Raw genomic sequence first — 13,216 nt, 5'->3', positions numbered from 1 at the left:
GCCGAAGCTTATCCCGGTTTTTGTAGCATGAAGCGATTAGGAGTATTTCTACTTCCTCCTAGATGGGATGCTGGTTCCCCCCCCCGCCCCCCGAGCATTAAGTTCACCGGTACCCATTTATATACCTGGGTGGAGAGAAGTACTGTGTAAAGTGAAGTATCTTGCCCTGGAACACAATGCATTGTCTCCGGGTAGGGCTCGAGCCCAGACCGTTCGATCCGGAAATGAGCGCAAAAACCATGAGGCCACCACGCCGCATATCACTGCAAATCCGGGCGCACGCGGATCAAAAAGTAAATTCTCCTGAATGTTATTCAATTCTCCTCAATAACACCTTAATAAATGTAAAGAAATCAGAAAGGAGAATTCTTACGCTAATCGGTTCTCTTCTGAACGTTTTGTGTTGACAGCCGTTTGAAGAAATTTGTATCTATAAGGCCTCCTCTACACTACGCTGGAAGAATTTCAAAAAGGAGGTTTCACCATGAAAACACATCAAATGTTTTCCGTCCACACTGCGCCGGAGGAATTTTTAAAAGGAACAATCACCGGTCATTTTGGATTTGTGTTTGAGGAAACTCGCTCAAGGAAATCACATGATTATCGTGACGCCATTGTTTTCGAAACTTGAGCTCCGTTTTCAAAATGTTTACTTTTCCGTCCTCAATGAAACGAAAATCCGGCGTTTTCAAATTAATTCCTCCGGTTTGGAGAGCGTTTCCAAAAGTCCGTTTTCGTGACGGATTAGTGTGGACGTTAGGCCTAACCATAGAAATAAAGCCGCGTTTTTAAATTTCTCCGCCCCACTGTAGACGCTGCCTAAAGCGTTTTGTCCAGCAGGTCAGTAGAATGTGAGTCTTGCTGTTTCAAGAATTTGGCTGCTTTTTGCAGTGATAAATATCTCATTCTTTTGTGGCTGATGGAAGAAAACAATAATATGCAACAATAAATTCAACAATTATTTTTGTATTTTACATGAACTTTGTCCATTTAACATACATACTTGTTCAGGTTTCCATATATCGTTATTTGTTGGTGCTTCATTTTCAGACAGTTTCTATGGAGTAAGCCAATGCTAGCCCAGGTGAAGAAAAGAACCCTTTTATTGTTTTTTTTTGTTGTTGTTTTGTTTTTTTGTAACTGAAAATATGTGTTTTTTTCACCATTGAATTTGAAACGTAAGCAAAAAAAAAAGAGTACTATTAAAACTCCAGCAAGCCCAACAGTTAATTCCTCCTTATTGCTATTTACACAGTTGTTATACCAGTATTACTAACATTCACAACAACAGCGATTCTATTTTAAAATTACAACCTCTAAATAACTTAAATGGCTCCGTTTGTACGAGGACATATTAGTGTTTAACGTTTAGTTTTTACTGATCCGTCGGATCTCCTTTTGCTATCGACATACCTTCTTGGACAGCAGTAAAGGCGCAACGTAACTTACGGATTTAACCATTTTTGTTGAAACCTATGTTTTTTTTTCTGTTACTGAAAAGTCTAATTGTCTTTATCGCCATCGTAGATCCCTCTACGAAATCATTTATTTAGTTCTTTATCGCTTTTTACGTCGTCCTGGTCTTGGTCTCCGTTATCACCATCCATCTTATTGTAAGCCTCGGTGAACTTTTCGTCAATAAAGCCCTCAACCAGCATTTCAATTTGCTTCTCGTCTGGACACTCCAGTTCCTCTAGAATCTTTCTGATATCTTCCACAGCCTTGGAAGTCGAGCCTCGATGCAGCTCTAAAGATGATCTCACAAGCAGCGTGATGTCCAATGGCAGCAGAGCAGCACTTATCACTGACCCAGCGATATGAGCCATCCGAGTCCCAGCAAGCGCCGCGCTCCGGGCCACAGCACCTGCGGTAGCGAACGCTGACGCTGACACCGTAGCAGCGGACGACAATGTCCGAAAAAACCTGGCACCAAATTCCACCTTCTCTTCAGCGGAAGTCGTGTAGTCATTTGGGAATAGACCGTGAAGAAATTCAAATCCACTTCCTTCTAATTCCCTCATCAACACAGCATCGTCGTGAAGGGGTTTGAGAAAGGCCGCCAGTTCAGAGATGAAGCTCTCCAGCGAGTCTAACCGTTGTTGGAGATTTGTACACGCATCTCTGTCCTCGTCAATTGCCAACTGAACATCTTTTAATCCCAGCTTTGTAAGAATAATCTCAGCTACTTTGGAACCAGACATGACCAGACCCCCAGCGCCACCAATGCCAGCTCCGACAAGAGAAACAACGATCCCAGCCCCAAACGTAAAGGGTGCAGCAATAAGGCCCGCAATCGACAAGACCCCGCCGACGGTACCCAATCCTGCCCCTGTTATGGTCGTGATATTCACATTTCTGTGGTGTTCATGTAGTTTTGATGCCAGTTCCTCCAGTTGTTCCTTGGTCCGTCTTCTCTTTGGAATCCATTCAATAAAAGCCTCGTTCAGTTCTTCACGCAACTGACGTAAGTTTTCAAACTTCTCAGTGATTTGATTCACTATAAATGATTCTTGAGGATCGGGCAAGTTAGTGTTGTCCTCATCACTCTCTGTGCCTGAGGAACCACTGCAACAAAATAGCCAAGGAAATATTTAACAAATATTAAAAACTTTAACAAATACTTAGCAAATATTTTAAACATTTTCACTTACTGAGAGGTACTGATATACACTGAAAAGTGCGGGCTACAGGACAAACTTGAACATTACTTATTAGCGCGATCTCGTTGGGCGAAAAGCGATAGCTCAAAAAGGAAAAGAAGGATGTGAATCGAGCAAGGAAATTTCCAGTGGGATCGCAGCGTGAGATTCGTGCGTGACTCGTTCATTGGTATATCGAAACTAACATAACAATGTACCATGACCCTACTGAGACCTTTTACGGATGTCACGCAATATCAATGATTTTTCGTATTTTTCAAATACCCCCAAAAAAACCCTCCATAGTTCAATTTATCATACTAAGTTTAATAAACCTACGAAGTTTTATAGCAAACTCATAAAAAAAAATGGGACCCCAAAGTTGCAAGGAAATGTGTGCCAGGGTGCAAGCCTTGTCCTTACATACATTTCTTTGTAAAAATGAGTTTGCAACGGATTCTAATGAAACTTTACACATTTACTAAAGTCGGCACGATAAATCGAGCGGTGCGGTTTATTTTTTTTTGTTTGAATGAAAAACTCTGAAAAGCGTGACATCGGTGAAAAGATCCATTGTTTTGACAGATATTATCAACAAGTGTTGCGTGACCAATACAAGTTAAGTTGACAGATAGAAAAAAATTTGCATAATGAATGCCCAACAGCTGAATTTACTTTGTTTGTAAAGTTTCGACCGCTGTACCCTCCATGACTGAACTGTAAAGTTGATAAAATAACTCGTACGACAATTCGGATTCAGCGAGTTCCTTCGCCTCGCTGTTTCGCCGCCTGTTTACTTTTGGCGAAAACAATTAAGGAAGTGATACAAACGATTAAGTGTAGACGTACAAACATTTGGTTCAAGATTTCTTAAAAATAGTCATAATCCATTTATCCGACCCGAAGCAACAGTCTATTAGGTAACGAATATCTCTCGCGAACTCATAGGTGTAGTATTTTAAATATGCACACGCGATGTTTACAGCGAACACAGCAGATGAGGTGATCACTAACGCTCTTCCTAACAAATCTTTTATTCTTTTGTTGGCGTTCTGGAATAATTAAACAAAACAGCATTGTTTCATCGTCAACTTCGTCCATGTGATAACCAAACAGGACTGACGCTAGACCGAGGGCTTTGGCGTTAAAAAATGTCCTCGTACAGTGTGAAATATGTAGTAGCGCGGGGCATGTTATCAAATTTCAGAGTATCTACATCAAATATTGCTACATGATCAGTATCTATTGAACAAACCTTTGTCCGCTGGGATTGCCTTCCTCGAGGTAAAAACTCATTCTTTTGATAAACTTTACGTGGACACACTATGACGTTGCATCTGTATTCAGCTGTATCTTATTATAATGCACGAAACCTAATATTCACTGGTATTCAGTTCCAAGAAAAACCAGCCATTGAGTTCAGTTGATCCAATTCCTAGAATCTTTGCCCTTCGCAACTGTTGAAAGCTGATTCTTTCTTTAAATAAACCGTTCACATGTACTCAAAATCCAGCAGAATAATTGTTTGTCACCTCTTGTTCGATATAATCACGAGTATTTTCACGATTCACTGCAGTTTAAATACGTTCCTCTAAGCTTGAGCGTGCGCGAACCAGTTCAGTCCTATTGTCACGTCATCATAAACTATAAATATGGCGTGACGGAAAGGTTTCTTGGAGGAAACGAAAATTGTGACTGTAACTGCTGCACTATTTTTTCTGGAACAACAGAAAACTGTGACTGCAGAACAGAGCTATTTTTGTTCGAGTTCAGCATATGTCGGAAGCCTATCAGGCGAGTAGCATAATGGGCGGACATGCCGAACGCACGAGTTTTTTTCGCGCAACTGTATCTTTTAGTCGGGGGAGGAGTATTACACCTTTTGCTGTTCATTTACAGAAAATATCCCTTCATTTGAGTCCAAATTTGTTTCATTATGGTCAATATACTCTCATTAATTAACACCAATATGACCTTCATTTGCGCGGAAGGAACGTTCAAGAATAATACTTGCATATGTATTAACATTCAAAATCATCAAAAGATAAACAATATCTTCCTTTGACATTCATTGGCTGTAAACGTATATTCATTTTTGTCGAAACAAAATTCGTTGTCACGAAACGACAATCATTTACACTTTTGGACAATCCTTTTTCAACAAAATACTTTCAATAACACAATTTGCATGAGCACTCACAATCAATTGCATTATTATACAACCACTTTTTGACCTTTTTAATACTTCCTTGAGGGGAGGGGTCAGGGGTATTCGTTTTTGCCTTCACGCGCGGTCATTGCTTTCCACGCTAGAGATTTATCGCTAGCAGATTTATGTGTTAATGGATTTTCCAAAATTATGGAAAGGAAATGACTGCCATTGCACAGGTAAGTAAATCTGTGCTTCAGTAGTGACTGCTTAGATCTAGGCAGCAAGAGTAGTAATTTGAAAAGGGGACAATGACAAATAAAATACTGTGGAGACCCAGTTTCTGAATCCTTCATTTCTTACAACCTTACATTAACCTGAACTAAATGTCATTGCTCATGGCCTTCATCCACTGAAAATCCCAAATTATACAACTTCTTGAACCAAGTTTCCTTTCCATTGGCTGTTCAACAAATAGGCCCTTTGCAGCTGGGGTCACGTGACCAAATTTTTCTTAAAACATATTTGCATTATGGGCTATAACTTAAAGAATGCCAGCAATGGAAAGAGCACATCAAAAATAACCAAATGGCCAAGTTTGAGGCCCCAGGAATTAACAAGTAAGTTTATATCACAGTTTGAATTTTCGGAAAATTTAGAGGATTTGTATCGAAAATGTTGCTGGAGAGCAAGGTCTTGCTCTCCAGCAACTTTTTGTATACAAATCTTCTCATTCTTTCAAAAATTCAGACCGTCATAAAATCTTATTCTCTGATGATGGGGGCCTCAAACTTGGCCATTTTGATATTTTTGACATGCTTTTTCCATTTCTGGCATTCATTAAGTTATAGCCCATAATTTTATGAAAAGTAGGTCACATGATGGCTTAGCTGCGAAGGACCTATTGGGGCTCCACTAAATGATGACCATTTACTAGAATCTTGGTTTTATCACAGTTCCCAAATGATAATTAATTCAATTGACTTGCTCGTTGTGAGATCTCTTGTGGTAAGTACTCAAAAGCTCTACCAAGTAGCCCAGTGTACCTCACTGGATAAATGTTATTCATGGTTATTAACTAGGCATTGGGTCAAGAGTGCTGAAAATTGGACTATTACTTTTCTTTACGTGTTTATCGACTAGGACACAAGTCAAGTGCTATGAACATGCAAAAATAGAACAAGGCCGGTAAAATCCAATCGCTATGAACATTCAGACTTTGTCAACACAGGTTATAATATATGGTATATTATAAAGAATGCCATTTTCTGGTTGTAATCAGTGGGTAATCCTAAGCAAGCATGATAGCACAATCTTGCTGGCTCAGATAGCCAATCACAGCACAGGATTTGATTCATTTCGTCTGCATGTGCAGAAAGCCATTACATTAAAGTTGGAATACATGCTACAGGTAGGTAACGCAGCAAGAGTTACTGTGTTTCTTTTTTTTTTAATCAAACAGAAGTTGACTAATCTAATTTAAAGATGCTCAACCACATCCTTGACATAGTGTCGTGAAACACAGTCCGTAACTAAATACAAGTGTTCCAGCAGTTTCTTTCAAAGGCAAGGCATACGATTGAAACCTTTAAGCTCAATGTTGGCTAAACATTCCCCTCACTTTTTCTGATACATTCTCTATAAATTAACTCTCCTTTGGAAAATTGGTTTTCTTAAATTTGTCGAATAAAAGTAATGAGAATCTAGGCTTCAATCACTCTGAAGGAGATGAGGTTAGAATAAGGGGCATAATAGTTTTGACAAGATCCTGCATGTGTTTTATCAGACGTCCTACACTCAAGATTTCTTAGTGTCTTCTGCTTTGGATTTCTCTGCTTTGTCCTTTTCCTGACTATTCTTATCTTTGGTATCTTTGTCCTTGGTTTCTTTGCTTTTGTCTTCTTTCTTGCTAGCCTCGTCTCTCTCTGCATCCCTGTTGGCCACTTTATTGTTGATCAGATTGTGAAGAGCGATCACAGCACGAACAAGGGAAGCCACATAAACAACTAACATCTGATCATTGGTTTTCACTGACAACGACTTGACAAATTCTTCCAGGCTTAAGTTTGGTAGCAAATTGAACACGTCTTGTAATTGGTAGATGATGGTGTGATTGACAGGAAGTTTACCTGTCGCTACTTTATCCAGATAGTCTCTGATGTCTTGAAGACGTGAGTTAAGACCTTTAAGTGATAGCAACTGGTTGGTAATGCGTTGTGAAAGTGTCCCAGCAGTTAGATTCTTTATATCCCTGATGGCAACAAGGAAAATATTCACATCAACACTTTTGGCTTTTAAGCTAATATTAATGTCCAAATTCTTCCTACCAATCTTCATACATTTCTTATGGTACAAGTTAAGAGAATTTGACACGTCTTAAATAAATCCTATTTGGGGAGAAGGGTTAACGCAGTGGTGAGGGAGCTCGCCCCCCACCAATGTGGCGCAGGTTTGATTCTGGCCCGGTGCTATATGTGAGTTGAGTTTGTTGTTGGTTCTCGCCTTGCTCCAAGAGTTTTTCTCTGGTCACTCCGGTTTTGAATTCGTCCCTCTTGAAAAACCAACATTTCCAATTCCAGTTCGACCAGGATAGAAGACCAGCATTAAAACCAGCTAGGGATGATGTGGCTCCTTCTCTAAATATTATAATTTATTAGTTTTTTTTATTTTAAGTTTGTCTTAACCAAAATTCCAGCACTAGTCAACAGTCAACAAAGTCACATATCCTCTTGCCTGACGCCTGTTTTCTTAGCTTTTGGAGATATTGAGATGTTGGTAAAATAACTTGTAACACTTATTACCTGAGAAGATGTTCAACACCAACTTCCTCAGCCTCTTCTGCTCCTATCTCACTAGAAATGTGTTCAAATGTTTTTGTTGTTGGAGTTCCATCCTGAAAAAAAGGTTGAGAATTACAGATTCCCATTAACACACAGGTGTGTGACTTTTACGCACAAAAAATGAAAAGGACACACAGTTTTTTGGTAAAGTGAGTCCTTGGGATGCAGGAAAAATGTTCTGAAAATTTTATTAATAGGCAAAGGACCCCTGAAAAGTAAAAAGAACCCCCACCTCTTTGGAGCTGGGGGGGGGGGGGGGGGGGGGTCCAAGGACCCTAACTATCAAAACTAGTGGGAAATCTGGAATCATACACTGACTGGTAAATAAATCAGTCACTGCAAAAATGATAAATCTGTGACTTAGACATAACTCGCAAACTCACATCATGTACTTCCTCAACAGCAACATATGCGTCTGTAGGTAAGCCAAGATCTTTAGGTTTTGCGTCAATAATAACAAGCACCTGATGATAACAAAGATTTCAACTTAGTGATCATAAAATGGTGGGCATCCCTGCCACTGCCTTGGTTTGTAAGTATATACAGAGAAGATTATAGAAAATTGTAATTTCCTTGTGTAACATTTTGCATGGACAAGAAAGGAACTGAGCTGAGTGTTTGTATTTTGGATGTGTCTGTAATTGTATCAATAATAGTTTCTTTGTTGACAAGTGAACTGTCCATAGTGTAGAGGCGATGTGTCCACAGGTAGGTAAGGTAAGCATAACATTTGTAAATGATCCAAGTGGCCCATCAGGCCAAAGCTTATCCCAGTTTCTGAAGCATGAAATGACTTTGAGTATTTCTACTCCCTCCTGGATGGGATGTTAGTCCACCACAGGATTAACCTAGTATTTAATATACCGGTACCCATTTATACACCTGGGTGGAGAGAGGCACCGTGAGGGTAAAGTGTCTTGCCCAAGAACACAATACAATGTCCCTAGCCAGGGCTCGAACCTGGACTGCTCGATTTGGAGACAAGCACACTATCCATAAGGCCACTGCATCATGTGTCAATAGTTTGGTATCAAAATGTGTCTGTATTATGGCATTAAGGTTTTAAGGAGACGATGACTGAATATAGGGGTACATTCAACAATAACAGCAACAACTGCAACAACATAAAGTACAACATAAGGCTACAATCTGAGTGAAATCAAAGACAACGGCAATAGAAAGTACATAGGATTTACCATACTGTATATAGAGAAACCAATTCAACAAAAATTCATTGAACGATACGACACTCACAAAGGTGACATACGGAAAATACGCCACTCGGGTCCCGGATGAAGTGGCGTATGGAATCTACGAGTGGTTTAGTTCCCAGTAAAACACTCTTCTCCATATAATAAAATTCCATTATGATGTTCTATGAATGATAACTTCTAAAAGAAAACGTGTACAAGTACAAATCCAAACACAGATCAAGACAAATGTTTTCTTACTGAATTAGAGCAGTATCTCCTGATTAACTCATTCACTTTAACATCATTATGGTGTAGCTTTGGCCCAGTGTGATACCAGCCGACAATTCTCTCCCGGGCTGTAAAGAAACAAACAAACCACTATAAATTTATTGTCAACCACACAAGTTTTCTTTGTTCACTTTCCTTGTGTAAGATTATTTTTGGCAATTGTCCGAATCATATCTCCCCACCTGCCAAAAAATTGGTTTGCTCATCAAGTGCTGAACTAGAAACATAAAATCACTCCAAAACCCATCAGAGATCCTCAGAAAAATGTGTTGTGACGTCATTGAGGTGACCACAATTTCAACAAATCAAAAAAGAGTCAGCCCCAAAAATATGACAAATTTTCCATGAGAATTTCAAACCCCTATCTGGTCAACTTACCAGAAGTTGGAAACTTAGCTAGTAAGCTTATGTGTGTAGTCTTCTATGATTAACAGCACATACCATTCACTTTCTTGAACATTCCATACATGTTTTCTAGGTAATCGTGATCTAAGAACCATACACTCGGATCTTTTTCATCTTCGTCAAAAGGAACTATCGAAGGCAAAATACACGTCTGTCACTACAGAAGATCAGTAGATAGTGGGTAGATCAGAGTGACAAGGTAAACACGTGCAAGATAAAACGACAAAAAAAAAGGGTGATGCTTAAATGAAGCTCACTCCGACAAGGCAGTATCATGTAGAAATCTAAAATTAACCATCTCAAAATTCATAATTCTACTGGAAAAAAAGGTTATGATGGGCACTTATTCTCACCAGCAAAACTGTTCGCTACATCGAGGACACCTTTTCGCCTGGAACCTAGCAATACTCCGACAACTCGCTTCTGGTTTCCAACTTTACCCATTCGATAAAAGTGATCTACGACGCTTAGTAACACAATCGGGTGGACCACCACTTTGGTGATCGGTTCTTCTGGTCCAGGCATTGTAATTTGCCAAAGATAAACGACGAAGAAAAAAACTTCTTTGAAAGAAATGTGACACTTCAAGATGGCGGATGAGTCGACAAATATTCTCTCCCCAGGTGCGCGCGGTTAAAAGTGTTCAAGGCATTGTGGGACAAATAGGAATTGCCAAGAATAGCTAACACGCGCGCGTCACGCGCGCGTAAGACGTTTTAGATTAATAAATTGTATGCAAAATGTATTTCTCGCGGTATAAGCATTTTATCTTTGGGCAACAATGTTTCTTCGCTTAACTAAGCCCTAGCCTGCGCAGCAGGGGGAGGGGTAGGCAAAGCGCGCATGGAAGGAGAGGGACTGGCTCCTGTCCCCGTTTAATTTACGCCTGCAACGCAGGCTACTAAGTCCTGGTCTTGAGAAAAACTTACGTTGTTTGACGAAGCATTGGCCTCAATAAACAAGCCCTACTGCCTTTATAGTAATGCCAGTTTGATTATACACTTCTAGTGAGGTCTGACACGAGCATCAGAAAGAGATCGGAAACCTTTACCAGTTCGTTTTGTTTCTTGACGCGTTTGGACCTTTGCTTTTAAAAGATTTTAAATACATTTGTAAGCCCTTTCTGTAAGGGTTCTCTATCTCATCTCATTGTGATCATGTATTCCAGATTACCAGGTATTTCACCTCTCTCGGGGATTTCAATACACCCTTTTTCCCAGTGACAACCCCCCGATTTTCTCATTCAAGCAAGTATATTTGGCAACCTTAAAGCAACAATTTTCTTACTCTTATTGTTATCCAAAGAAAGGTATCAAATTTAGGATATTTATATCTTTTTTTTTTATGTTACGTCAGTTGCTTGCGAAATAAAGTGTCTGTGAGGCAAAAGCGTTAAAAGTACGATATCGAATTTATTTGCTATAAATAATAACGCTGTCCAATGCTGTGTCGTTACCATGGTAACCCACGAGTTTCAACTATGCCCAGTAGGCCTTACTAAACTGTGATATATTCGTTGAATAATACACGATTCCTTTTACTTTGCGATCTTCTGAAGTAGAAAACAAAAAGTCGCCCTCTGTATTTTCCTGAAACTGTTGGCCATGATTTCTGGGCTCACCCCTTATTATCTAGTACTAGTCACTCGCGTGCACGGCTCTTGACATAGAAATGACATAAAACAGTGCGCATGTAAGAAGAAGTAATTATTTTAAATCCTGTGGTCAAAATGTTAGCATTATGACGTGAGCTAGTGCAATATTGTGTAAAATTTGCTTAACAGTCGTTTAAAGGAAAGATTTATTCATTTATACATGTAAGACTATTATCCAAAAAAATCAAGGGGCCCTCAGCAAAGCAAGATTGCCCTTAGTTAAGGCAAATTAAGTTGAATTTCTAGAAAATTAAATATCTATCCGCGTTCTCTTGAACAAAGGCTTTTCATTTGCATTCTGCTGAATTTTTTTTTGGCAAAAAGGTATTAGCATTTCACAGTTAAACGGCTTATTACCAATGTGCAGTTCTTGGAGTTAAACGTGATTCAGCAGGGGCTGAGCCCGTTCGATCGCTCGATTCATGGCCTAAATAACTGTTCTTTTCTTCTTAACCAGGGTGATCAAGCGTTCTTAAAGGAATTCATGATGTTCTCCACATACTGTCTGTGTGTTAATCGCCCAGAACGAATCACAAATTTTTATAAATATATACAAGATGCATAAATACATTTAAAATGCACTTCTTTAGCAATACACCATGGAGTCCATCCTCACCATGGTTATCAGCGCTTTGAATTTTAATTCTTTTAGCTTAGAACACTTAAAGCTTATCATGTTCACGTACTGGGCAAACGGGAAGTCTAAGTACATAAGTCAACAGACAAAACGTAACTAGACAATTTGCGCAATTATGTTTCAACAATCATGTACAATAATTTGAGAAGTTATTTAAATGTGCGCAAAAACACTTGGAGAAAGAAAGCAGAAAAAGAAAAGTCAAGGTACAGGGTTGTCTCTCGGTGATTTAAATGCATTTTGCGCAATATTTAAAAACCATCTTAAGATATGACAAGTTCACAGACGTCACTAGTATCACGGTTTCGCTGTGTGTTCGCGCGCTCAATTTTTCTTCCTCGCGAAGTACGTCTCGTCTGAATGTACATAATACTGATGACGTAACTATATAGAGATCCGTGTAGCACTTCTGATTGGTTGCAACTTCGCGCGAAAATTCGCAACTAAGTCATTAGTATCGTATCCCAGCCTACTCTTGAGCGGAAGATCTCTCGAGCGGAAAAAAGTCTTTTTAATAAAATTACATCATATTCTATATTCTTCCTTCTTCCGACTACCCAAGTAAGCAAGTTATGCCCTCAAAAGCACGAGACACTTGACTTTATCTATCTTCAACAAACGGGGGCGGATAGACATATGGGTATCACGGGACTGATCATTACGTATTGCTCCAAAAATAGCTTGCGCGCGAAAATTCATTAGCCGGGAAGTCGAACAACTAACCTGAGCTGTCAAAACCACGCACTTAACGCAAATTGAAATGAACGCGAGAGAGCGTGAACCCAATCTAACCCAATACTGGTTTCTTGATCGACCCTCAATAACTACGTACACTGAAAATGAAATGATAAATTTTTTACTCTTTAGAATTTTTGATGTGACCGCTCTCTCTGTCTCTCTCTGTCTCTCTCTCTATCTCTAAATAGTCCTCTGACAACATTCAAGCAGAACCTTGTTTCCCTAAAATGTGCATGAAAGTAACAGTTACTAGAAATACGAGCTACGAGCCAGTGTGGACTAAATCCAAACTCTAAAACTACGTTTACCACAAATAGCAGTTGTAGTCTGAAAATAAATGTTGTAAAGCTTGCTTTAGATGCAAACCTTGACCCCGGGTCTTGACCACTGTGGCAAAAGGGCTAGTTTTGTTATTCATTTGCTCTTCGCATTTATCAGTGATATGTACTACTGCTTTCAAATATGGCTCGTATTTTATGAGACCCAAGTATTCTGATTTATATTTAGATGAAATTTGCAAAAAAAAAAAAAAAAAAAGAGAGAGAGAGAGAGAAACTTGTATTCCAGGAATTAATTGCGTGACCAAAAAGGTAAAAATAATTAATTAAAATTTTCACAGCATTTTAATAACACACTTAATTTACATGTGAGAAAGAAAGATAAACACCTATTT

At 39.2% G+C, this 13,216-nt stretch overlaps 2 protein-coding genes across 2 annotated transcripts; both read right to left on the bottom strand.

Moving 5' to 3' along the window:
• Window positions 1-950: 950 nt before the first annotated feature.
• LOC110039901 (apolipoprotein L3-like) lies at window positions 951-4,269 on the bottom strand. Its single transcript, XM_089297078.1, has 2 exons — window positions 3,895-4,269; window positions 951-2,565 (listed from the first exon to the last, which is right to left on the bottom strand). The coding sequence occupies exons 1-2, from the start codon at window positions 3,933-3,935 to the stop codon at window positions 1,542-1,544; spliced, it is 1,065 nt and encodes a 354-aa protein (XP_089153204.1). The 5' UTR covers window positions 3,936-4,269; the 3' UTR covers window positions 951-1,541.
• Window positions 4,270-6,218: 1,949 nt separating this feature from the next.
• Window positions 6,219-10,135, bottom strand: LOC110039886 (26S proteasome non-ATPase regulatory subunit 7-like). Its single transcript, XM_020745042.2, has 6 exons — window positions 9,868-10,135; window positions 9,551-9,643; window positions 9,080-9,177; window positions 8,012-8,092; window positions 7,590-7,681; window positions 6,219-7,039 (listed from the first exon to the last, which is right to left on the bottom strand). Exons 1-6 carry the CDS (start codon window positions 10,037-10,039, stop codon window positions 6,586-6,588), a joined length of 990 nt encoding a protein of 329 aa, XP_020600701.1. The 5' UTR covers window positions 10,040-10,135; the 3' UTR covers window positions 6,219-6,585.
• Window positions 10,136-13,216: the final 3,081 nt, after the last annotated feature.

The sequence above is a fragment of the Orbicella faveolata genome, unplaced genomic scaffold, assembly GCF_042242905.1.
Source record: "Orbicella faveolata isolate gen_17 unplaced genomic scaffold, um_ofav_v1 contig_27, whole genome shotgun sequence".
NCBI lineage: Eukaryota > Metazoa > Cnidaria > Anthozoa > Scleractinia > Merulinidae > Orbicella > Orbicella faveolata.
Note: the sequence above shows the minus strand (reverse complement) of the source record. Positions and strands in the feature narration are given on the sequence as shown.

Bases quoted from the DNA above. Each gene is read 5' to 3' on its own strand.
- LOC110039901 (XM_089297078.1), bottom strand. From the start codon at position 3,935: ATGAGTTTTTACCTCGAGGAAGGCAATCCCAGCGGACAAAG. The intron at 2,566-3,894 runs GTTTGTTCAATA...ATTTTGTTGCAG, and splicing joins GGCAATCCCAGCGGACAAAG to TGGTTCCTCAGGCACAGAGA.
- LOC110039886 (XM_020745042.2), bottom strand. From the start codon at position 10,039: ATGCCTGGACCAGAAGAACCGATCACCAAAGTGGTGGTCCACCCGATT. The intron at 9,178-9,550 runs GTATGTGCTGTT...GTTTCTTTACAG, and splicing joins AATGTTCAAGAAAGTGAATG to CCCGGGAGAGAATTGTCGGC. The intron at 7,040-7,589 runs GTAATAAGTGTT...TGTTGCCATCAG, and splicing joins GGTGTTGAACATCTTCTCAG to GGATATAAAGAATCTAACTG.